General features: G+C 50.2%; 1 protein-coding gene across 1 annotated transcript in view; it reads left to right on the top strand.

Annotated features, from left to right (window-relative positions):
• CD81 (CD81 molecule) overlaps nucleotides 1-22361 on the top strand; it is a 38413-nt gene extending 16052 nt beyond the window's left edge. Inside the window, exons 3-8 of the mRNA XM_054390476.1 lie at nucleotides 11175-11272; nucleotides 15796-15870; nucleotides 18742-18849; nucleotides 20514-20615; nucleotides 20937-21026; nucleotides 21591-22361. Coding sequence (XP_054246451.1) covers nucleotides 11175-11272; nucleotides 15796-15870; nucleotides 18742-18849; nucleotides 20514-20615; nucleotides 20937-21026; nucleotides 21591-21653 — 536 coding nt within the window. The 3' untranslated portion in view covers nucleotides 21654-22361. The remainder of the gene's footprint in view (nucleotides 1-11174; nucleotides 11273-15795; nucleotides 15871-18741; nucleotides 18850-20513; nucleotides 20616-20936; nucleotides 21027-21590) is intronic.
• Nucleotides 22362-22663: the final 302 nt, after the last annotated feature.

Genomic DNA, 22663 nt, shown 5'->3' with positions numbered 1-22663 from the left:
AAGCCTCAGCTGTTGCTGGCCTTAAATCCTGGCCTCTGGAGCTTGTATTTCCCCCTTTGCCTGTGTGCTGGAGCATCTCCAGACTCTCATCCCTGCTCCCCCCTTTTCCTTTCCTCGCTGCCTGGCCAGGAGTGGAGCGGAGCAGCCGGATGGTCCCAGCTTCACGCTTGCCTGCCAGGTCCAAAATAGGAAATGTGTCTCCAGCTTCTTGCAGCAAGTGACAGGGTGACAGGACCCTTGGCTCTAATTAGCTCAGCCCTGGGAGCGGGGCCAGCAGCCAGGAAGAGTGCAGAGGCATCCCGGGCTGGGGTGTGGCTCTCTGTCTAGCTCTGGGGGTCAGGAGGGGGCTGGGTTTGCTTCTGCCTGGGTTTTTTGTGTTTTCTGAGTAACTCCTATATTGGGAGTGTCTTCTCCTTGGGGCATGGTGGCACTGGGGACACGTGGGAGGGGTATAATGTCTGGGACAGGGCTAAACTTATCTACGGAGGCTGCTTCCATTGTTCTCTGGGTATCGCTGCTCTGATCAAAAAGCAACAGGTTGGGGTTTTATTTTGGGTTGGTTTAGTTGTTTGGGTTTTTTTTCCCAGCAACCAGGCCAATGATTGTAGCTCCAGCTCCCAAGCAGGTGAGGCCAATGATTGTAGCTCCAGCTCCCAAGCAGGTCAGGGAGCAAAGGCTGTGGGGTAGAAGTGGGGAGAGAGCTGGAGGCTTGGGGCTGATTGGAGGTGGGGAGCTCGGCTAATGGGAACGCAGGCTCTCTAACGAGGTGAACCACAGGCTCCTGCTCTGCACAAACAGAATCCAGGACAATGATTCCTGCTCTGGAAACGAGCTCAGGCTGCTTGTCACACAGACTGGAAGAAGTGGGCCAGAAAGCACAGGGATGCTTTGAAGTCTTTCCTGCCAAAGGCGTCCGCCTCCGAGTCGAGCCGCAGGTGCACCCGCGCGTGTGTCCTTGGAGCCAGCGCAGCATCCACGGCTGCCAAGCTCCTGTGGACGTCCTCAGGAGTTTTGGAAGGGCTGTCATCAGGCTTTGCTGGCCTCAGGAGGGGCTGCTGTGCCTACCCTGCATGGGTAGGGATCAGGATGCTTGTCTGAGTTTCCCCATTGCTTGCCTGCTGGCCTTCAGCCACTCTTGCCCTGGCACCCAGATGTGACCGGCAGTGCAGAGCGTCCCAGAACATCATCCAAACAAACTTCTGTTGGCTAAGTTGTTTTTTCCATCCATAACAACAGGTTGGGTTTTTTTTCCCTCTCTTTAATTAGCCCTCTTATGACTGTCTTGGACAAAAAGCAGTGATGTGCAGGGTTTCAGAGAGGCCTTTGTTGCAGAGAGGGTTGTGGTGAGCTCTAGGTGTACTGCAAAGGCTCTGGAAGCCAGCTGAGGACCTGCCTGTGAGCAGTGGGTAGTTCTTAGGTTCTCTCCATGCTTCCATCCTTGTCTACATCCTTCCAGAACTACCAGGCATCTTTCAAAAGTGGTGATTATTGTGGGGTTAGACCCAACAGTTAATCTTTTGCTCCAGGGAGGTCTTCTTGTGGTCTTTCAGGAGTTAAAGGGGCCAGTAAGAAAGCTGGGGGCAGTGTTTGGCAGAGCCTGTCATGACAGGACAAGGGGTGATGGGTTTAAACTAAAAGAGGGAGATTCAGAATAGAGAGAAGGAAGAAATGTTTTATGCTGAGTGGTGAGACACTGGCCTGTGCTGTCCTGAGAGGTGGTAGATGTCCCATCCCTGGCACCATTGCAGGTCAGGTTGTTTGAGGCTCTGAGCAACCTACTCTAGTTGCAGATGTCCCTGCTGACTGCAAGGGAGTTGGATTAGAAGACCTTTAAAGGTCTCTTCCAACCCAAGCCAGTCCACAATCCTATGAAAGGGCTGGAGAAGAGCATAAGAGCCTGGTTGCTGTGTTCTGGAATAACCAGTGATGAAAAACCACCTCCAGCTTTGGTGTGAGGTGCTGCAGTGATCCCTGTGGATGCACATGGCTGGTCCAGCACTGGGCTCTTCTCTCATCTATTTGTGCTCCTTCAAGGCTCCATATGTTGGTGGTTTGCTGGCAGAGAGGCAAGCTGTGGCCAGGCTTGCATGCTTGGAAGGGGAAACCAAGTTTGCATTGGGCCTCAAACCACAGTAAGCAAAACAGACGACTGACAAAATGATCTCTAGGTGGATTTCTCTTTAAACAACAGCACGTGGATTTTTTTCTGTCTGGGAAAATAAACTCATTTACAGGGCGGGGCAAGCTAATTATTTAATCACCTAAAGAAAAAAGAGGCTGAGATTTCCTGGGTCTGGATTTTCCTGCAATCACTGTCAGGTCAACTCCTTCCATAACCGTGGAATTCTTTTTGAAGTAGCAGTTTTGAGGCAAAGCATTTTGTCAGTCCTGCCCTCAAGTATCATCAGGCTTACCCCATATATGTATAACAATACAATCAAGCCTATTTTTTTTCTTGTTTGTTTGGGTGTTTTTTAACATAGAATTGAATTTTTATTAGAGAAAAGAAAAGGCAACTTTGTATTTCATTGCAGCTCAGTCGTGAGCAACTCCTGTGACTCATTTGCTAACATTAGTTAAGGCTTAAGGCCATACATTGGTGGCATCAAGTTCTTTTGGGTTCATAACTACCTGACTGCAAATAGTGTGGTTGTCTTCTTCCTTTGTCCCCTCTCCAAGCTGGCTTTCCCACCAGGGACCTGTGCCAAAAGTGGCTTCTTGCTCTTTAGAGCTGGTTCAAACCAGCTTCTTGGAAAACCTGCCACATGTTCAGGTATGCAAAGGCCACAGGAAACTTTCTGCTGGGAGTTCTGTTGCAGAGTGAGACCTCAGGGTGTGCAGAGATGTTCAGGTTGAGGCAGCAAAGGATGGGCCAGTATGTTCCAGCCTGGGTCTTCTGTGATGCACCAGCATTCCAGTCCTGGAGATGTTCAGCTCCTGTGGGCACACTAATGTTATAAAACTCAAGCCTTCTCCCAGAGTTTCCTGGGTAGGCAGAAGAGATCTGAGTGTGGCATCTCAGCAAGGAGTTGGTTTGGGTGTGGGTGTGCACACGAGGACATTGTTTGGAGTTTTCTTCACCTCCCTTTTGCTTTCTTGAGAGAGGTGTCTTTTACTTCCTTTTTGCCTTGTTCTTGCAGACAAGGGCATGTAGAGCCCTGGCTCCCCCCATGTGAGCTGGCAGCCCCAGGAGAGCCTCTCCATGTTTTGTGGCAGTGTTGCTCCATCTGGAAGTCATTAGCAGCCATGGAACAGAGATGTTGTTCTTGGGAAAGGGGGCAGAGAGGAATGGAAGGGCTTCCCAGTTGTCATCTTCCAGCAAACCCTCTTTTTCCGCTCTCTCCCTCTCCAATCCCAAGAAAGTACTCTCAGCTCTGCTGGCTCAATTCCAGTGGGCAGCTGGAGAAGAAGGTCCAGGAGGCCCTGCCTTGCTGGGTGGCTGGCACAGCCAGCCCTTTCCCACTCCTACACTATCGCAGAGGGACTTTCCACTCCTGCCTGTACCTTGCCCTCTAGTCACAAGGTAGCACATTGTGGCCAGAACTCCTTGGCATGGAGAGAGTGCTCCAGGCTTCATGGTGTGGCACAGGAAGGCATCTCCTTCCCACCACCACCTGATGGTCCCACCTTTGCCTGCAGTAGGGGTGGTGGCACACCCAGTGATGTTCAGCATCCCCAGGATGCTACAGAGGCCAGGAGCTATGGCAGGGTAGGCGCTGCAGCCCAGCCTCCCTCTTTCTGAAGTTTGCAAAACTCTTGGATGTGCAGAGTGTCCCCTGGAGCCTGTCTGTTGGGACAATAAACACAAAACCCTCCTGCTCTCAGCCCCTTTCTAAAGCACATCCCATGGGGAGGGCAGGCACAGCTTGGAGAGCTGCCAGGGCTTCCTGGGAAGCATGGGGTGAGGATGGAAAAGTTCTTTTATTAACACCCCCCTCGTTTTTTTTTTTTTTTTTCTTCTTTGGCTTTTGGAAACATTGCCATGGTGAGCTGGGGGAAGGACTGGCTTCCATTAGCTTAACAAGCTAAAGTCTCTGGGAGAGGATGGAAATGAGGGAGAGGGAATGCCTGTGCCTGGAGCTGCACAGCATCTCCCATGGGGATGATGGGGCACTAGGGGAGGGCTGTGCAGGGCTGGCTCTCCCCCCTGCCCTGCTGATTTTAGAGGGACTCTGTTGTGCTCATTCCTCCTTTTTATTTGGTTTTCATCATGTCCTTTTCTCAAGTCTATTCTTTTTTTTTTTTTCTACTTGCTTTTTTTTTTCTTGCTTCTCAGCAGGGACAGGACATGGATTTTACAACCCTGCAGGCACCAGCTCTGCTGCTTTAATGCCAGAGCAAGTACTGACACTGAATGGTGGTTTTTTTTTTTCTACCCCTTCCCTGCTCCCAGACTGAATATCCTGCTTCCTACCTGGCCTTATAAGCAAAGGGTCTTCCATGGCAGTATCATCTCCTTGAGCCAGGAGCTAAGCTGTCTTTCTTTCCCACCTAGCACCATGCAGAAAGAAGTGCTTAATTAATATCAGGTCCCCTTGGCCTGATGTTTGGGGCCTTCCCTGTGGCTATAGCTTTAGGAGGTTCCTGCAGCTGAAAGCAGCACAGCTCTGGTTCTGACAGGGAAGGGTAGATGAAGTCTGGTTCATTGCTGCTGCTTTCTCTGATGCATCACATCCTGGTGCTCTTGAGCAAAGATCACTGCTGCTGTTCTTCCTGCTTGGAATTCAGACAGGAGCCACACTGTAAGAAGGAGGTGAAGCTGAGACTGGTTGCTGCTCCTTCCTAAAGCTTTGTGTTTTAAGGTTTCATCTGAACAGGGGATGGAGGACCCCAGGTATTATTGAAACCACACATCCCTACAAGTCCTCCTCTGACTTCCTCACCTCTGAGACACAGGTCCCACAGATCACAGCTTGCTTCCATGGGTGGCTGCTGGTGTGTGGCAGCTTCAGCACTGCTTTTTCAGAGAAGGGTGCTGGAGGCTTGGACATCATTTGGTAGTGTGGCACAAGGATGTGGAGCAATGTTGGTGCCCACAATTCATAGGAATGATTGGCTGGTTGTACCTGTTACTGCAGCCCTGGCTGTTCCCAGGTCATCTGCTGCTGTTGGAGGGAGCAGTGTGGCTGCAGGCTCTGTGATTTGCTTTCTCCACCACTCTGGTTTTATTTTGTGTTTATGGCAAGCAGCATTACTTGGTTTAAATCCCCTGAGAAAGCTGCAGTGCAAACGAGCTGGGAAGTGGCTTGTGAAAAGCAGATGGAGCCTTGCTGGGGCAGAATGCCAGGTTGGGTGAAGCCCTAGAGGAGCAAAGACCACTTTGGTGAACCCAGGATGGGCTGGCAGGAGTTAATCCCATCCCTGCTGTTTACATGGTGAGGAGCTTGTGCTGGAGAGAGCCCCCTCTGACCTTCAGGAGGATAATGTGCCATTCAGGGTGGGGATGACAGGTGCCATGCTCACAGACAGGGAGCCCAAACCCAGGCTGGCTGTCATCCCTGCTGTCTGCCAGGAATGAAAGCTAAGATGTGTCAGGCTGCTTTCTGGGAAAAGGGCTGGGCTGTTCCTGGCTGGGCTGGGACTGCTGTGAAATAGACCCCACAGCTGCCTGGCACCCAGGCTGGAAGCAGAGACCCTCCCACCAGCCCCATCCCTTGAGGGGAAGGCTGGGTGTGGGAAAACAAACACCACCCAGAGCATGTGGTTGGGCACTGTGGTTGCTTCTCTTTGCTTCTACAGCCTTGAGCTGCAGCATTTCCAGGGAGCAGCACTGCTGGTGTTGGTTGTACAAGAGACTATTGTTGTGTGAAACATCTTTGGGCTTGTTTTGAAACAAACTTTGGAGCAGAGTCTTGCTCTGCTGCCTCCCAGGAGGCCAAAGTGTTCTGGCCCTTGGGAACAAAAGGCAAACTCCATAACAGCCACTTGTTTGTCCTGGGAATGAAGTTGGCCTTTATCCCAAAAGCCTTCCAGGGTTTTTTGTGGGTTTCCAAGTCCTCTGGCTGCCTGTTCCTGCTGCTCCCACCCTGCTGGTTGCATCCGTTGGGCTCTGGTTAGGAAACCACACGTGGTGAACATCTTCCCTTCCCTTCTTTACCTCTTGCTCTTTGCTTGCTTGGCAGTGGTGCTGGCTCTGGCAAGGGATTTGTGAAGAATGAGCAGGAAGAGAAGCAGGAAGCCAGGACCCTGCATGTCTGTCTGAGGTCTGCACAGCCTGGCTGAGGTTCAGCAGGTTGAGTTTGGGGTTGGTGTATTGAAGCTCCACAAATTCCAGCAAGAAGCAAGGAACTAAGAGGGGTTTGTTATAAAACTGCAAACATCTTAGGCTCCTCCATCACTGAGACTCTCACTAGGCTTCTATCTCCTTATTTTCAGAGTAAAACCCTCCCAGCCACTACTTCGTGCCTCTGACATTTTCCTGATGATGTCAGTATCAGGAGATTTACAGTGAGAACAATCATTCACTGGAACAACCTCCCAGGGCCTTGGTAGAGCCCTCAGCACTGGAGGTTTCCAACATCCAGTTGGGCAGGGTGCTGCATGGTCTCATCCAGGCTCCATTTTCCACAAGAAGTTGGACCAGATGATCTTTCTAAGTCCCTTCCATCCTGGGCTACTCCATGGCTCTCTGATCTCCTTGCTGTATTTGTTCAGCCTGGAAGTTGCCTTCAGTGTTTATTCTGAAGAATTTGAGAGTAAAATTTTCTGTCCATTAGTGGGCCTGACCTGGTCATTGGGGTCCCTGTAGCATCATGCTGCTTGATCTGCTTGTTACCCATCTACCTGGGTGGTTAGCAGGAATGGTGACTTAGATGCTGAAGTGATTTGGTCCCAACCCAGCTTTGTGTTCTCTCTGCTGACCCAATGTGAGGAGAAGTCAGAAGCTGCTGCACTCAGGAATGAGCAGAGCTGATTTTCCAAGAGGGACTTGAGATGAAGACTCTTCAGTGGTGCCACCTAAGGCTGTAAGATGGAGAAAACTGGCACAGTCTGGGTTGAAATACTAAACCAGCAGCATCACTGACACAAGCTGGAGTGGTGAAGGGATGGTTCTTGGGCATTAGCAGATTCTGGTGGCCATAAGAAGACTTTTTTTTGCAAGATCACTACTGATAACATTGTTCTTTTTGAAACAGCAGTCATGTGGCATCCAAAAATCTCCCCTGGTCTGGCTGGAGCTTGGCAGACATCCAGCAGACAGCCTTCATTTCACAGGATGAGTTCATGCCTTCCCATCTTCCCAGGCCCCTTTGGGGGCCCCTTTGCCCTGCACATGCCCCAGCCCACTGCTTGCCATGCTGGCTCTCTGCCTGGCTGCCACCACTGCTCTACCCTTGGGATAAAATCCCCTAATTCTGCTTCAAAGCCTTAGCAGCTGGCCTGTCCTTTCCAAGAAACTCTTCTGGGGGGGGGGGGTTCCTCTAGTCCCAACAAGACTAGGGCACCTTCAATACTGGGTTCAGTTTTGGGCTTCTCCCTGCAAGAAGGACATTGAGGTGCTGGAACAGGTCCAGAGATGGACAACAATGGTGGTGAAGGGTCTGGAGAGCAGGTCTTATGAGGAGTAACTGAGGGAACTGGGGTTGTTTAGCCTGGAGAAAAGGAGACTCAGGGGAAACCTCATTGCTCTCTTCAACTCCCTGAAAGAGGTTGTAGCAAGGTGGGGGTCGTTCTCTTCTCCCAGGTAAACAAGTGATAGGTGTGATGGTTTGAAACTGTCTTTTTAGTTTTTCTTCTCAAAGTTCAAGCAGAGAAAGTGAAAGAGTGTAAATAAGTCACTATTTCCTTCACTTCCAGACTGAGCTAGCCTGGTGATTGTCAGTGTGGGGGAATTTCAGCTCACACTGACACAATAGGCTGAGAGGAAGTGGTCACGAATTGTGCCCAGGGAGGTTTAGGTTGGACATTAGGAAAAGTTTCATCCCCAAAAGGGTTGTCAAGGGCTGGAACAGGCTGTCCAGGGCAGTGGTGGTGTCTCTGCTCCTGGAGGGATTTGAAAGCTGTGTAGATGTGGTGCTGAGGACCCTAGTTTAGTGGTGACCTGGCAGTGCTGGGTTAATGGTTGGCTGTGATGACCTGGTTCCAGCCAGAACCCTTCTGTGATGCTGTTTCTGCAATTCTTTTGCTACTTCTTCCCTTCTCTTCGCACCTTCAATCGAGGAGGTGCCCATCCTGTTGGGGAGCTTCCACAACCCAATTGCCTGGTGGCTACCAGGCACTGCTGAAGCCTCTTTGACACACACCAGGAGGTGGAAGTCCTGCTTTTTCCCTCCCTCTTTCTGGCAGCGTTGCCGTGGGGGTGCTGGCGTCACCAGGCACCGATGCCGTCAGGTTTTGTGAGGAGGAGCTTCCTGCGGGGCCGGCGTGCTTCATTGTGCTCCCTGCAGCTGGCTTCCTGCCTCACATGGAGCCTAAATATAGCAGGAGCATTGTGCAGGCCTGGAGCTGGTGGAAAACACCAGCTAGAGGGTCCCAGACCAGGGTTAGAGTGACACTTACCTCAGCCAGCCCTTGCCTTGGTGCTGGCATCCTTTGGGTTCTGGTGATTTTTTTTTTTTTCAAGAAGGAAGCAGCAGGAGCCAAAGTTGATCCTTTCCCAAGTCTGAGGTGTCCAGAAGAGGTTTTTAAACGAGTCAGGACCATTGTTATGTGCTTGGTCTTCTTCAGAGAAGGCTTTCACTTGGCTAAGCTCAGCTCTTAGCACATGGCCTTTGCATTTTGCACTTGGGTTATCAGGAGCTTGTTTAAAAGCTGGGAAGATAAGAGAAACCTTAAACATGACAGGCACCTCCAAGCAGTTTTAATCTTGAGCTCTGTTTACACATTTGTGCTGCTCCTAAAGGGGAGTTGACAGACTGATGAACAACTCGGAAAACATTTTGACTCAGAGCAAAAGAAAACATTTCATTGAAGGGGACACGTGTCCCAGACAGGATTCACTGTGCTGCTGTTACCTCTGGGATGCTTCCATATCTGTTTATTCTCATCCTGATTTATTTGTGTCCTCGCTGTCACTTAGCACTGGTGACTGCAGTCTTGCCTCACTCTAATTATTGCTTTAATTATTTGATTTGTTTGCTTCTGTCGAGTTGGGTTTGAAGAGGAGGTAGGCTTCACTTGCCAAGTAGTAGAACCACAATGTCTGAGAATCTTAGTTAACCAAAAATACACTAAATATACAGGATCCACTGGGGAATCATAGAATGTTAGGGTTGGAAGGGACCTCAAGGATCAGCCACTTCCAACCCCTCTGCCATGGGCAGGGACACCTCACACTACAGCAGGTTGCTCACAGCCACATCCAGCCTGGCTGCAAAAAACCTCCAGGGATGAGGCTTCCACCACCTCCCTGGGCAACCTGTGCCAGTGTCTCACCACCCTCATGGTAAAGAACTTCTTCCTAGCATCCAATCTGAATCTACCCACTTTTAGCTTTGGTTTTGGGGAGAAAAAAAAAAAAAAAGAAAGAGAGAAAGAAAGAGAGAGATAAAGAAAGAAAGAAGAAAGTGAATCCAGCTGAGCTGGAGCATCTAGCTGAGTCATCAGCATAGTCTCACCAGTCTCATGACTGGCGAGATGATGGTGATTAGTAGCAGCAGCAGACTGGAGCCTTCAGCTAAGCTCTTATTTCCTGGATGAATAAACTTCCATTCCTCTGTTTTCTGAACCCCCTGGCCCCCAGTTTCCCATCTTTCAGTGAGCTGTGGAGTAAACTGACTGTGCAGGTTTAATACGTTGGAGTAAAAGCAGCACTGGTGAGGCCACACCTCAATTTCTAGGTTGTTTTGGGTCTCTTACTATGAGATGGAAATTGAGGGATTGGAGCATGGCCAGAGAGGGCAATGAAGCTGGTGAAGGGTCTGGAGAGCAGGGCTGGTAAGGAGCAGCTGAGGGAACTGGGGTCATTCAGAAAAGGAGACTCAGGGGAGACTTTCTCACTCTCTACAACTCTGTGAAAGGAAGTTGGAGCCAGGTTGGGGTTGGTGGCTTCTCTCTAGTAACAAGTGATAGGCCAGAGGAAATAGCCTCAAGCTGTGCCAGGGGAGGTTTAGATTGGACATGAGGAAAAATTTCTTGCCCAAAATGGTTGTCAAGGGCTGGAACAGGCTGCCCAGGGTAGTGGTGGAAGTAGTCTTCCCTGGAAGGATTTCAAAGCTGTGTAGATGTGATGCTGAAGGACCTGGTTTAGTGGTGACCTGGAGTGCTGAGTTAGTTCTTGGACCTGCTGATCTTAAATGTCTCTTTGATCCAAGCCAAGTGATTCTGTGATTCTAGAAAATGGCTTCTTCTCTGTAGAAGAACTCTAACAAAAGCCAGTTTATGCTAAGTGAGACACTCAAGCAGTGCTTTCCCTTTGGTTTTGTGGCTCAAGTGCACTTTATCTTAACTGTATAAACATTTGTGTGATGTTTAATCTAAATACACCATGTGCCTCACTGGTTATTTGAAAGGATAGACACTAACTGATCATTGTCATCTCCTCTGCTCAAATATTTAAACCAGCTTGTATGGCACAGGAGCTGCCATGCTGCAGCTCTGAAGCCTTTCCTTTGCCTGCTGCAGCTCAAGCTCTCTGCATTTCCTCTGTTTTTTAGGGGGTGATAGGGACTCAGGTTTTGGTGTCAGCAGCTTCCAACACTTTGAGATGTGACTCATGTATGTTGTGTTGGTTTAGTGTGTCTGCTGCCACCTCTGCACAAATCTGGGTTCGACCATTCTGTGATCTCCTAGGTCTTAACTCTGCACACCCATGATCTTCCATGATCACCCAGTTTCTGAAGGGGGCTACAAGAAGGCTGGGGAGGGACTTTTTAGGGTGTCAGGGAGTGACAGGACTGGGGGGGATGGAGCAAAACTAGAAATGGGTAGATTCAGATTGGATGTTAGGAAGAAGTTATACAGCATGAGGGTGGTGAGACACTGGCACAGGTTGCCCAGGGAGGTGGTGGAAGCCTCATCCCTGGAGGTTTTTGCAGCCAGGCTGGATGTGGTTCTGAGCAACCTGCTCTAGTGTGAAGTGTCCCTGGCCATGGCAGGGGGGTTGGAACTGGCTGATCCTTGAGGTCCCTTCCAACCCTAACAATTCTATGATGAGCTGCCCTGGGGACCCAGGTGCCAGGGTGCTGCCATACAAAGCTCCCAGTAACACATCTGCCTCTTGCTCTTCCCTGCAGGAATCTACATCCTGATCGCGGTTGGAGCTGTCATGATGTTCGTGGGGTTCCTGGGATGCTATGGTGCCATTCAGGAGTCTCAGTGCCTTCTGGGAACGGTGAGAGACACAGAGTGTTGGCTGCTGCTTGGCACTGGGATGCCCCTGCATGTGGCTGTGCCTCCCTTGCTGGAGTCTTTCCCAATAAAGGGGCTGGGAGGATGTGTAAGGATGTGGGCAGTCACAAATGGTACAAAGAACTGGGAGGAGTGGCTGACACCCCATCAGGCTGTGCTGCCATTCAGGGAGAGCTGGAGAGCTGGGTGGAGAGGAACCTGGTGAAGCCCAGCAAGGACAAGTGCAGGGTCTTGCACCTGGGGAGGAATAAGCCCCTCCACCAGTACAGGTGGGGCTTGACCTGCTGGAAAGCAGCTCTGCAGAGAAGGACCTGGCAGAGGTGGTGGTCAGCAAGTTCCCCTTGAGTCAGCAATATGCCCTTGTGGCCAAAAAGGCCATTGGTCTCCTAGGGTCCATTAAGAAGACTGTGGCCAGCAGGTCCCCCTCTACTCTGCCCTAGTCACACTACATTTTGTTTTGTCTGTTTCTGGGCTCCCCAGTTCAGCAGTGACAAGAGAGAGTCCAGTGGAGGCTACAAAGATGCTGAGGGGCCTGGAGCATCTCTGTGAGGAGGAAAGGCTGAGAGCCCTGGGGCTGTTGAGCCTAGAGAAAAGCAGAAAGAGAGGATCTGCTTAATGCTGATCAACAGCTAAAGGGAACAGGGCAAGAGGATGGAGCCAGATTCTTTTTGGTGGTGCTCTGTGACAGGACAAGGGGCAATGGGCACAGATGAACCCAGCAGGTTCCATCTGAACAGGAGGAGAAATTTCTTTGTGAGGGTGCTGGAGCCCTGGAGCAGGCTGCCCAGAAAGCTTGTGGAGTCTCCTTCTCTGGAGAATTTCCAAACCCACCTGGATATTGTGATCCTGGGGGACCTGCTGTGGGTGACCCTGCTTTAGCAGGGGGAGGTTGGACTGGATGATCCTCAAAGGTTTTTTCTAACCCCCACTGTGCTGTGGTCTAGCAGGGGAGCACTGTTTGTCACGCTGACTGCAAGCTCCTTGTGCTCAGCTGCAGGACACAGGCTGAAGCCCACAATGTAGCAGAAGAGGTGCAAGGAGCAGGATTCTTGGAGATTCCTTTTCTCTGTTATATGTGACACCCCCTCCCCATGCTTTTATACCCACCAGGGTCTGGCTATCTTACCAAAACCCCACTTAAACCCTCTTCTGTACCTGATGTCCCCTACAGCTTCCCCTTACTCTTCCCCACCGTACTCTTTCAAGGCTGCCTGTGGCAATTCCAGTTTTTTTTAAGGAATCATCTACTATTTTTATCTGTTTGGCTGTGGAAACAGCCAGGATTTCCCACAATATGTTACAGTGAGGACATCTAGGTACATCCTGGAAAATCCATTGCTGAAGCTCTACAGGCGTCCTTGGTGCGAGGCAGCAGCTCAGGATTCCTGGCGTGGGCTGAGCTTCATTGTGTAAACTTGAAGCCACACCAAAAGCCTTTGCCTTGGGGTAAGGGAAGGAGACCTGTTTATTTAAAGCAAGTTCTCATGTGTGGTTCAACTTTAAACTCAGAATCACAGAGAAAAGACCCTCAGGATCACCAAGTCCAACCCAGAACCCTACTCTACAAGGGTTGCCCCTAAACCATATCCCCAAGCACCACAGCCAAACCACCTTTAAACACATCCAGGGTTGGTGACTCAGCCAGCTCCCTGGGCAGCACATTCCAATGTCCTGACCACTCTGGGAGAATTTTTTTCATAGAATTGTTAGGGTTGGAAGGGACCTCAAGGATCAGCCAGTTCCAACCCCCCTGCCATGGGCAGGGACACCTCACACTACATCAGGTTGCTCACAGCCACATCCAGCCTGGCTGCAAAAACCCTGCAGGGATGAGGCTTCCACCACCTCCCTGGGCAACCTGTGCCAGTGTCTCACCACCCTCATGCTGTAAAACTTCTTCCTAACATCCAATCTGAATCTACCCACTTCTCGTTTTGCTCCATTCCCCTGAGTCCTATCACTCTCTGACACCCTAAAAAGTCTCTCCCCAGCTTTCTTGTAGCCCCCTTCAGATACTGGAAGGCCACAAGAAGGTCTCCTTGGAGCCTTCTCTTTTCCAGACTGAATAGCCCCAACTCTCTCAGTCTTTCCCCATAGAGGAGGAGCTCCAGCCCTCTGCTCATCCTGGTGGCCCTTCTCTGGACACCTTCCAGCACCTCCAGATCCCTCTTTTAATAGGGGCCCCAGAACTGGATGTAGTACTCCTAATGTCCAGTCTAAACCTCTACCCAGTCATAACTTGAGGCCATTCCCTCTTGTTCTATCATTAATTACCTGTCAGAAGAGACCAGCACCAGCCTCTCTACAACATCCTTGCAGGTAGTTGTAGAGAGCAATGAGGTCCCCCCAAGCCTCCTCTTTTCCAAACTGAAGAGCCCCAGCTCCTTCAGTCACTCTTCATTAGATTTATTCTCTAAATTCCATGCAAAAAAAAAAAAAAAAAATGGAAGGATAATACATAAAACTTGGGAAAAAAAAAAAACAACACCAAATTGGAAGGACTTTCCAGCACTTTGGCTTTCCTATGATGTGGTGCAGTGATCCATGGGTGTGGATTCAGCTGGGGCAGAGGGAAATGGAGCTACTTTCCCCTCATTCTCACAGATGGCTTCACCTCTAGTTGCTTCTGGTTGCCCATAAGAAGGAGATGCTTCAAACCAGCTTTTCTAAAGCTGCACATCAATGGAGATGCTGCTGTAGGACTTTTCAGGCTTTATCATGCTGCTGAGAATAGGAGCAGCCTGAACACAAATCTGACAGGGGTTTTGTAGTCATTTCTGGCAGCCTGGATTGTCCTTTTTTTTTTTTTTCTTTTGCTAACACAAACGATTACAGAACCTGAATTGCCCCTCACTCCCTCTTGAAGTTGGAAAGAGGATTAGAAGGGCAGATGGTACAAGGTACCTGAGGCCTGACAGGGAGCAGGCTGCTTGGGCTGAAATTAGCAGCTCTGTGTGCTACAAATCTTTTCTCACACCTTGGCTTGCCAAGAGGAGACTGGAGACTCCTCATGGTGAAGCTTCTGCTGGCCAAGGTTCCCACCATGATCCAAGGACATCTCCAGGCAGCATCCTGAGGAAGTGGTAGTGAAGCAGCCTCTCTCCCCTCTCCTCCAGTCCACTGATGGAGTGATTATAGGCTTATGGCAGGAAGAGAGTACCAGGAGGCTCCATGCTGACAAAATCCCATGGAAACTGAGTGATGAGCCTTGAGGAAAGCAGGAGGGAGCTGCTACACATGGAGCAGGCTCTGCTCCCTGGGAAGGGCTAGGGCACATCTGACCATCAAGTTCCCATAGAGTCAAGCCAGCTTGCAGAGCTGAGCCTGCAGGAAGCTGTACCTTCACATCTGGGATACAGGAGCCATCCTTCACTGGAGGGTGACCACAGCAAGAAGTGAGCCCTTGTGCTTAACCAGAGAACTACAGTGACATGGTGCCTGTGGTTGAGGGTGAGGTGATTCCTTGGCAGGATGTGAGACCCTGTCTCCCAGAGCTGTTCCTTGGACAATCAGGGATAGATAGGTGTTTAGATAAGAGATGGTTGTTTGGAGACTAGAGAAGGATGTTAGAAGTCCTCTCCTGCTGTCAAGTCAATAGTCCTCCTTCCATTTTGCTGATGGTCCTTTGCTCTTGCATGTGAGAAACTCACATTTCCTCTGTGGATGAAGAAAATGTCTGGAACAGAGAGGCTGTTGTTCCCCTCCATGCTGTGATTTTTGTCTTCTCCTGACTGCATTCACCTCTTTTGCTCCTTTACTTCTGTGGCAACTCTCCCAGTGTGGGGCTTTTCCCAACAAGAAGTCACTGAGGGTGGTGTCACAGAGGTGATGTTGGCTGCACGTGGAGCATTCCTGCCTGTGCCTTCTCCCTTGACTTGGACATATGAACTTTAGGGCTTCCCATTCCCAGTCTAACAAACCAACATCTTCCTGGGATGTGAACAAAAAGATGGGGGGAAGCTCTGGGGCAGGGCAGGGAGGAGTGCTGGAGCTGCAGGAGCAGGGTGGGACTGTGGGAAAACGTCAGGGTTTGGTATTTATGCAAAAAACTGCAGCAGCCTTGCAGGGCTGTGGATGCCAGGAGAGCTGCCCATAAATCACACCCTGCAGCTCCTCAGCAGCCAGAATGTGCTTTTAACCCTGCACTGCCCATTCCCATCCTCAGAGCATCTGTGGCAGAGCAAGGAGCTTGTCTTGGGTGGTCCTGAGGGTGCCTGGTGGTTCACAGGGTATCCTCATTCCTGTCAATCCCTGGGTGGGAAGGGGTCTGCTAATCCTCACTCAGTCATCCCAGGGTTCTGGGTGTGGGGGGAGATCTGATGAGTTAGAGGAAAAGATGTCTGGGCTAAGAGTGTGTATGAGAAAGAAAATGGCTTAAAGGTAGGTGACACCTTCCTTGCTCTGATCTCTATCAGTAGAAGTGGCACTCCACAGCTCTAGCCACCCTATTGCTGATGTGCCCACAGCCAGACCATTAAATGTCCCTCTCTGGGTTTGTCTTTGCAGTTCTTCACTTGCCTGGTGATCCTCTTTGCCTGCGAAGTTGCAGCTGGAATTTGGGGATTCGTCAACAAAGACCAAGTAAGACAACTCCAGACCCTGGTTTTGTGGGAGTGGGAGGCTGGGGCAGAACTGCAGCAGATCCCAGCATGGGTTGTTTTGCTCATGAGCTGCTCCTGAACTGAGTCACTGGAGGCTTGAATTAGCTGCATGACCTGAGCAGGTCACCTAACTCCTCTTGGGCTGATGAACTTTAAATGTGAGCACTTGATGGTAGCAACTGCCCCTTATAGTACAATGTCTGGATTAAAAATAGCCCTGTCTGACTTGGGACTCCTTGCTTACCCTGTCAGTCACAGAGTGAGGTGATTCAGATCTGAAGGCCTGAAGGGAAGCCATCTGCAGGTCCAAGGAGTGAATGCAGCCATGTGGCTCCAAAGGGTGGGAATACCATACAGGGAGAGCCTGGGTCTGCATTAATGGGATTGCTTGATGCTTCCTGCTCCTTGCCAGTGTCAGATAACCCACTCTGAGCTGTTCCTCTGCAAGGACTGAGCTTGCTCCTGATCAATGTGCTGTGTGTGCACCCAGGGTAGAAGTCATGTGTCTGTCCCAGGCACCTGCTAGGGACTGCTCAAAGGAGGCCCTCTGGCTGGAGGGGGTTAGCTAGGACTGAAAATGGTAGCTTCTCATCTTCCTTCTCTGCTCATCTTCCCTTCACTACCATCACATGGAGAAGGACTGTTTATGAAGGCCTGCAGTGGTAGGATGAGGAGCAATGGTTTGAAATTAGAGAAGAGTATATTTAAACTGTTTGTTAAGAAAATGTTCTGCACCATGAAGGTGGTTGAACACTGGACAGGCTGCCCAGAGAGGTGGTTGAGACCCCATCCCTGGAGATATGCAAGGTGAGGTTTGATGGGGCTCTAGGTGACCTATCTAGTTGAGGATGTCCCTGCTCACTGCAGGAGGGTTGGACTAGAGGTCCCTTCCAACCCAGGTGATTCTATGATTCCAGATGAATGCAGAGCTTGGTCTCAAAGAGCAAAGGACAGCATGGCCACGCTGCAGCAAGCAGGAGGCTGGGTGCTGATCTGTTGAGGGTCTGGAGGATAGAAGGGGACTGTGTGTGCTCAAAGCCAAGGTTAGGCTCTCTGGCAGGGTGGGAAATGTGTTTACTAAGAGATGTAAGCTAGCTGTGTAAGTAGGTGGTGGCCTGCTCAGCTTCCACAGGCAGGCAGCCCACAGCTGCCCTGCTCAGCCATGGGCAGGAGCAACCTCACAGTCACTCAGCACAGAGCATGACTTCACCGGAACAGACTCTTCCATGCCTAAGGGTTACTGTGTGGGCAGGGTGCTGTTTCCTAGCAACTTTGGTGAGCTAATTAACCTTTGCATAGGGGCTGTGCCTCCTGCAGATGTTAATTTGTGTGTTCTGAAGAGTCCAAGATGGTGCAACTCAACCAACAGCAGAAAGGGTGAAGCCGGAATAAGGAGGGACCCCACATCTGTTGCTTTCTGTGCTGGGGAGAAGGCACTTGGCCACTGGAGCACAGGGCTGAGAAATTCGGGATTTGGCAAGACAAGGGTGATGACTTCAGCCCCCAAAATGAATTTGGCAGTTTTTAATATGAGTGGTGGCAGTCTGTTTGTCTCAGCTGCTTTTGCAGCCCTGGTGATGAATGGGCTGTTTGGAAATTCCTGCTCATGAGGCAGGCAGCTTTCTTCTTCCTGCCTTGGTCAGGGACATCTTGGGAGCAACATGGGCTGGAAGGGAAGAGCTGAATGCTTCCAGGCATCAAGAGCAAGAACTCCATTCCACCTGGGTTTGCAGCCCCTTAGTGGGGGACAGTCATGTCCTATTAGACAGGTGTAGGATGCTCTTCCATGAGGCTGGAGGCAATCTCCCTCACCCTGCCTTCTTGGAGATGCTTTAGATACAGGCAAGAAGTGGGATGATGATTTTATTTTTTCCCATGTACCAGAATCAGATGGCTTGATTGAAGAACAGAGCTCTCCAAAGCAACCTTTTGTGAGCAGTGCTGGAGAAGCACTGGGATCATTGATTGAAATCACACTCCTCCTTGCTGCAGTTTCTTTTTTCTTGTGCTAATCCAGGCTGTGCTGCCAAGAGCAGATGTTTTAGGAAGCATTTTCTCTTCTGTACTTGCTTGGATTTTTTTCTTTCCCTTGCATGTCTTCCTTTCATCTGCTTTTCCCAACTTGTTGGAGGAGAAGCCACAAGGTCAATGTCCCTGAATACAAGGGGGGTTTTGCATTGCAGAGTGGACCCCCGTGGGTGGCTGGAGATTACCAGCCTGGGCAGGGGCTGGAGTACAAATGAGACTTCTCATGTAGCAGTGTACAGGATGGGGGTGCCCAGCTCCAGGCAGGGACCCAGCCAGAGTTTTGACAGCCATCCGGAAGCATCTAAGTTTCCTGATCCAAATGAGCCTCACTAGGCTTTGGTGTGCAATCTCTCCCCAGTTCCTGCCCTCCCCTCTATAAGCCAAGGTGCCTATACCCACAGGTGGCCTTGCTTGCACACCCCACCTCCTCCTGATTTCCCCAGCATGCTCTGCCTCTTCAGCCTCGGTGGGAACCATATTTCCTGCCTGTTTTTGTGGTTCAGAACAAGCTGTTCCTGCTTTCCTGAGCCCAACAGCAAATCCACATGGGCTGAAAGCTATCTCAGATCTACCCTCCAGGCCTTGGCTGTCTTTACCTGCTAGAGAGAGCTCATGGAGCACTTGGATAGCATTGTCTGGAAGCTGCTGGCTGGGGAATGAAGTTCTTAATATTTGCAGCTGGAGGGGTCTGAATTTGTTTAAAAACCTCTCGTCTCCCTGCAAGTGCTGTTAGAGGAAACCTGTCCCCTTGAGGCACAACTGCTGGATGGGTTTCCTCCTCCTCCTGCTGGCTGAAAGGGAGTTTGCCCCCTGTCTTTCCTAGATAGCCAAAGATGTGAAGCAGTTCTACGATCAAGCGTTTCAACAGGCGCTCATGGCGGAGTCGGATACCAACAACGGCAAAGCTGTCGTGAAGACCTTTCATGAAACGGTAAGATGCTGGTGGTCTCAGCTCTGCTCAGGCTGTGTGCAGCTGGCCAAAGCAACCACTGATGGATGGCATCCTGTGTGCTGCAAATGACACCTGGTTAACTTCTGTTTAGCTAACCTCTGCTGTGAGGCCAGGCTGAGAGTGTTGGGGTTGTTCAGCCTGGAGAAGAGAAGGCTCCAGGGAGACCTTCTGGTGGCCTTTCAGTGCTTAAAGAGGCTGATCAGAAAGCTGGGGACAGACTTTTGAGCAGGGCCTGTTGTGACAGGACAAGGAGTGATGGATTTAAACTCTACTTGCTGTCTACAACTAGTTGAAGGGAGGTTGTAGCCAGGAGGCGTTTGGTCTCTTCTCCCAGGCAACCAGCATCAGAACAAGAGGACACAGTCTCAAGCTGCACCAAGGGAGGTTTAGGCTTGAGGTGAGGAGAAAGTTCTTCATGGAGAGAGTTGTTAGACGTTGGGATGTGCTGCCCAGGGAGGTGGTGGAGTCACCATCCCTGGAGGTATTCAAGAGGGGATTGGATGTGGTACTTGGTGACATGGTTTAGTGGTCATAAGGTCTTGGGTGACAGGTTGTACTTTGATGATCCTTGAGGTCTTTTCCAACCTTATTGATTCTGTAAAAGAGGGAGATTCAGACTAGAGCGAAGGAAGAAATGTTTTACACTGGTGAGATACTGGCCTAGGTTGTCCTAAGAGATGGTTGATGCCCCATCCCTGGAACCATTCCAGGTGAGGTTAGCTGGGGCTCTGAGCAACCTGCAGGTGTCCCAGCTGTGACTGCAGGGCACTAGATGGCCTTTAAAGGTCCTTTCAAGGCAAGCTAGACTGTGACTCTCTGTGGTGTGTCAGTAGGTAAGTGGTGAGGAGTGACTGATGCTGCACAGGGGCTGATCCTCCCCATAGAGGCAGGGGCAGAAAGTTGAACTTCAAGTCCTCAGGCAGGGAATGAAAGCAACATTGAGTTTTTTAATGCTTAATAGGAAACTGGATTAAATGTGTTCTCAGCACTGAGATTTTGCTGCCTGCTTCCGGAGCTCTACATAGAAATCTCGTCTCCAGAGGAGTTTCTTGCAGCCAGAGGAAATGAGACTGTGGGAGGAAGGAAAGTTAAAAATGGAGGTCAGGAAAATGAATGGGAAAAGCAGGGTCTGAAGCAGCCTCAGGTCTTGGCCTGTTGATTTGCTGTTCTCACATGTCAAAAAAGAGAGTTATACCTTCTTCATTATTCTGCTCAAGCTGTGCTGGGATGTCTGGACCCAGCTCTAATTGAGTTGCTTTTCATGTACCTCAGTACCCACCTTAAGTAAAGTCAGTGGAAGAAAGATGCTGCCTGGAGGAACTAATCTCAAACTTCCTCTGCTCAGCAGGAAGCAAAATCTCTGGAGAGAGTTGGGTTTGCTGTCTTCCTGGACACCAGTGCCAGACCTGTCTGAGACTACTGTAGGAAGCAGCTTGTGAAAAGGAAAAAAAGATTGAATTTGAAGAGTGGTTTCCTCTCCTGTGTTTCCCCATCTTGTGGTTCTCCTTCCAAGATGCCTCCTCGGTCTTGGGTGGCTCAAGGATGCTTAGTGGTGGGGAGAGCACTGCATGAGTGTTTGCTGTCTGCTAATGCTGATTTTTCTTGGGTTTTGGTGGGGTTTGTTTTCCCCTCTCTCCATGTAGCTGGACTGCTGTGGTCCTGATAATGCGATAGGAACTATCACTCCCCTGTGGAGAGAAGACCTCTGCCCAAGGAAGGACTCCATTCTGAAGAGCCTTATTGAGGTAGGCATGGCTGCTCTTCACCCAGCACAGCTCCTGCAAAGAAGCTTGGGGATTTACTGGGAATTGGAGAAAGGTTAGAGATGTCATCTGTTTGGAGGTGGTGTGGGGGGATGTTGGAGGCTTGCTTTGATGTTTCCTTTGCTGCCCCTGCCTGATGGGGCTGGCAGGCACAGAGTGGGGAAGTCCTTGGGAACTTCCTGGTGGGAAGTGCTAGAGCCAGGCATATGAGTGGGAGTGGAGGGAAGCAGAGCTGCCATTCTGGGTGCTGGGGGTGGGCAAGGGGAAGGCAGGCTCCCTGACTGGTGTGCTTCTCTGCTTCAGACCCCCAACTGCCACAGAAAAATTGATGAGCTGTTCTCTGGGAAGCTCTACCTGATTGGTATCGCTGCCATCGTGGTTGCTGTGATCATGGTGAGTGACTGTACGGTGCTCTGGTGTGGGGGAATAGGGAAAAGCCACCTGAGCTGTTCCAGCTGGTCTGGGACTGTCCCTCTCCTCTGGATGCCCCTGTGGCTTTTAGCCTGCAGTGCCAGCTCTGCACCTCAGCTGCTCTGGGATGTGGTGAGACCGAGGGCTTTTGCCCTCCCTCGAGGGGGGTTGGGGTGTCAGAGCAGGAGTCCAAAAGGACAGAGCACCATTAAACCTCCTCACTGCCTCCAAAACCACTGCTTGCTTTGCCAGGGTGTGTTTGCTCCCCAGTGAGCACTGGGTAACCCAGCATGGGTACAAAGGCTGGGCTATAATGCCAGAGGCACCTGGAAGCATTTGCTCTGTGGTTGGCAGCTGGGAGGCTTGCCAGCAAGAGAGGGGAGAACATCTTCCCCTCTCTTACCAGCTCCTAATGGAAAGAGCAGCAAAGGCACAGCACTGCCCTTATCTCTGGTATAAGAGACTGAAGTGAGGGACCTTGGGATGGGGGGAGTTCTGGCATCTTACTGGTCAGAACCTCACTGGTGTCTCTGTGTCTCCCAACAGATTTTTGAAATGATCCTGAGCATGGTGCTGTGCTGTGGCATAAGGAACAGCTCCGTCTACTGAGCCGTGAGAGCCAGGGAGGGGAAGGGGGGAGCAGGGCAGATGGCGCTAGAGGGGACCCCAAGTGCCACCAAGTGACCAGGAGACATTTCAACAAAAGACAAAGAAAACTATGTATATAAATACTTCCAATATTACCATACAGTACTTATCATTTTTATTGCAAAGGATTTTTTTTTTGTAATAAATAAAACTTTCCCATACCCTTGTGGCTGAGTTAGTTACACATCAGTTGTGTGTGATGGGGAAAGCTGCTGTAGCAGGAGATCAAGTCCTTCCTCCCCCTTCCCCACCTCCCTGTAACTCAAAGTCAAGCTGGTGGTAGATCTAGAGAGGAGAAGGGCTGCAGCCTGTTAGCAGAAGTCTTTGCCTTGGTTTTTACTTGTTTTTTCAACACTGACTGTTTTTTGTTGGGTTTTTTTATATATATATGTAATCAGATGCTGAAGCAGGATTTAGCATTTCTGTTTGCTTGTGCTCCTCTTTTTCCTACCATCACCCCAACTCCCTGGCGTTGCCCAGCTGTCTGTAGGGAAGCCTGGGAGAGGAGAGGGAACAGCCCCCATTACCTGGGTGTGATGTATCCGGGGGTCACAGGCACCTTGTTCCTCTCCAACCTGTTTGCATCGCTAGGTCAATCCTGAACACAAAACCATGCTTCCATTTTTTGGCTCTCTGAAGAGTGGTGATGTTTTTTGGCTTTTTCTTTTTGTGTTGGTTTTTTTTTTTTTTTTTTTTTTTTTTTCCCCCTGAGGGTTGTAACTTTCTAAATTGGCTCATTTCCATTGATTCACTGCATTAAAGGATCAGTGGCTGAGGCTAAATTTTAGTCCCCATTTTTCAACCAGAACAAACTGAAAATTATAAAGTACTTTTTAAACCTCCTTCAATGTTTCTGTATAGACCTGTGCTTTGAGTTCTGCACTGAGATTCCACTGTTAAGCTGATGCTGGCATATAAATATTGGGAAAAAAAGAAAATAAAAGAAGTCCTTAAGCTTAGAAATCCTGCAG

The sequence above is a fragment of the Indicator indicator genome, chromosome 21, assembly GCF_027791375.1.
Source record: "Indicator indicator isolate 239-I01 chromosome 21, UM_Iind_1.1, whole genome shotgun sequence".
In the NCBI taxonomy this organism is placed as follows: Eukaryota; Metazoa; Chordata; class Aves; order Piciformes; family Indicatoridae; genus Indicator; species Indicator indicator.
The sequence above is the reverse complement of the archived record's forward strand: the minus strand, read 5'-3'. Positions and strand labels throughout refer to the sequence as shown.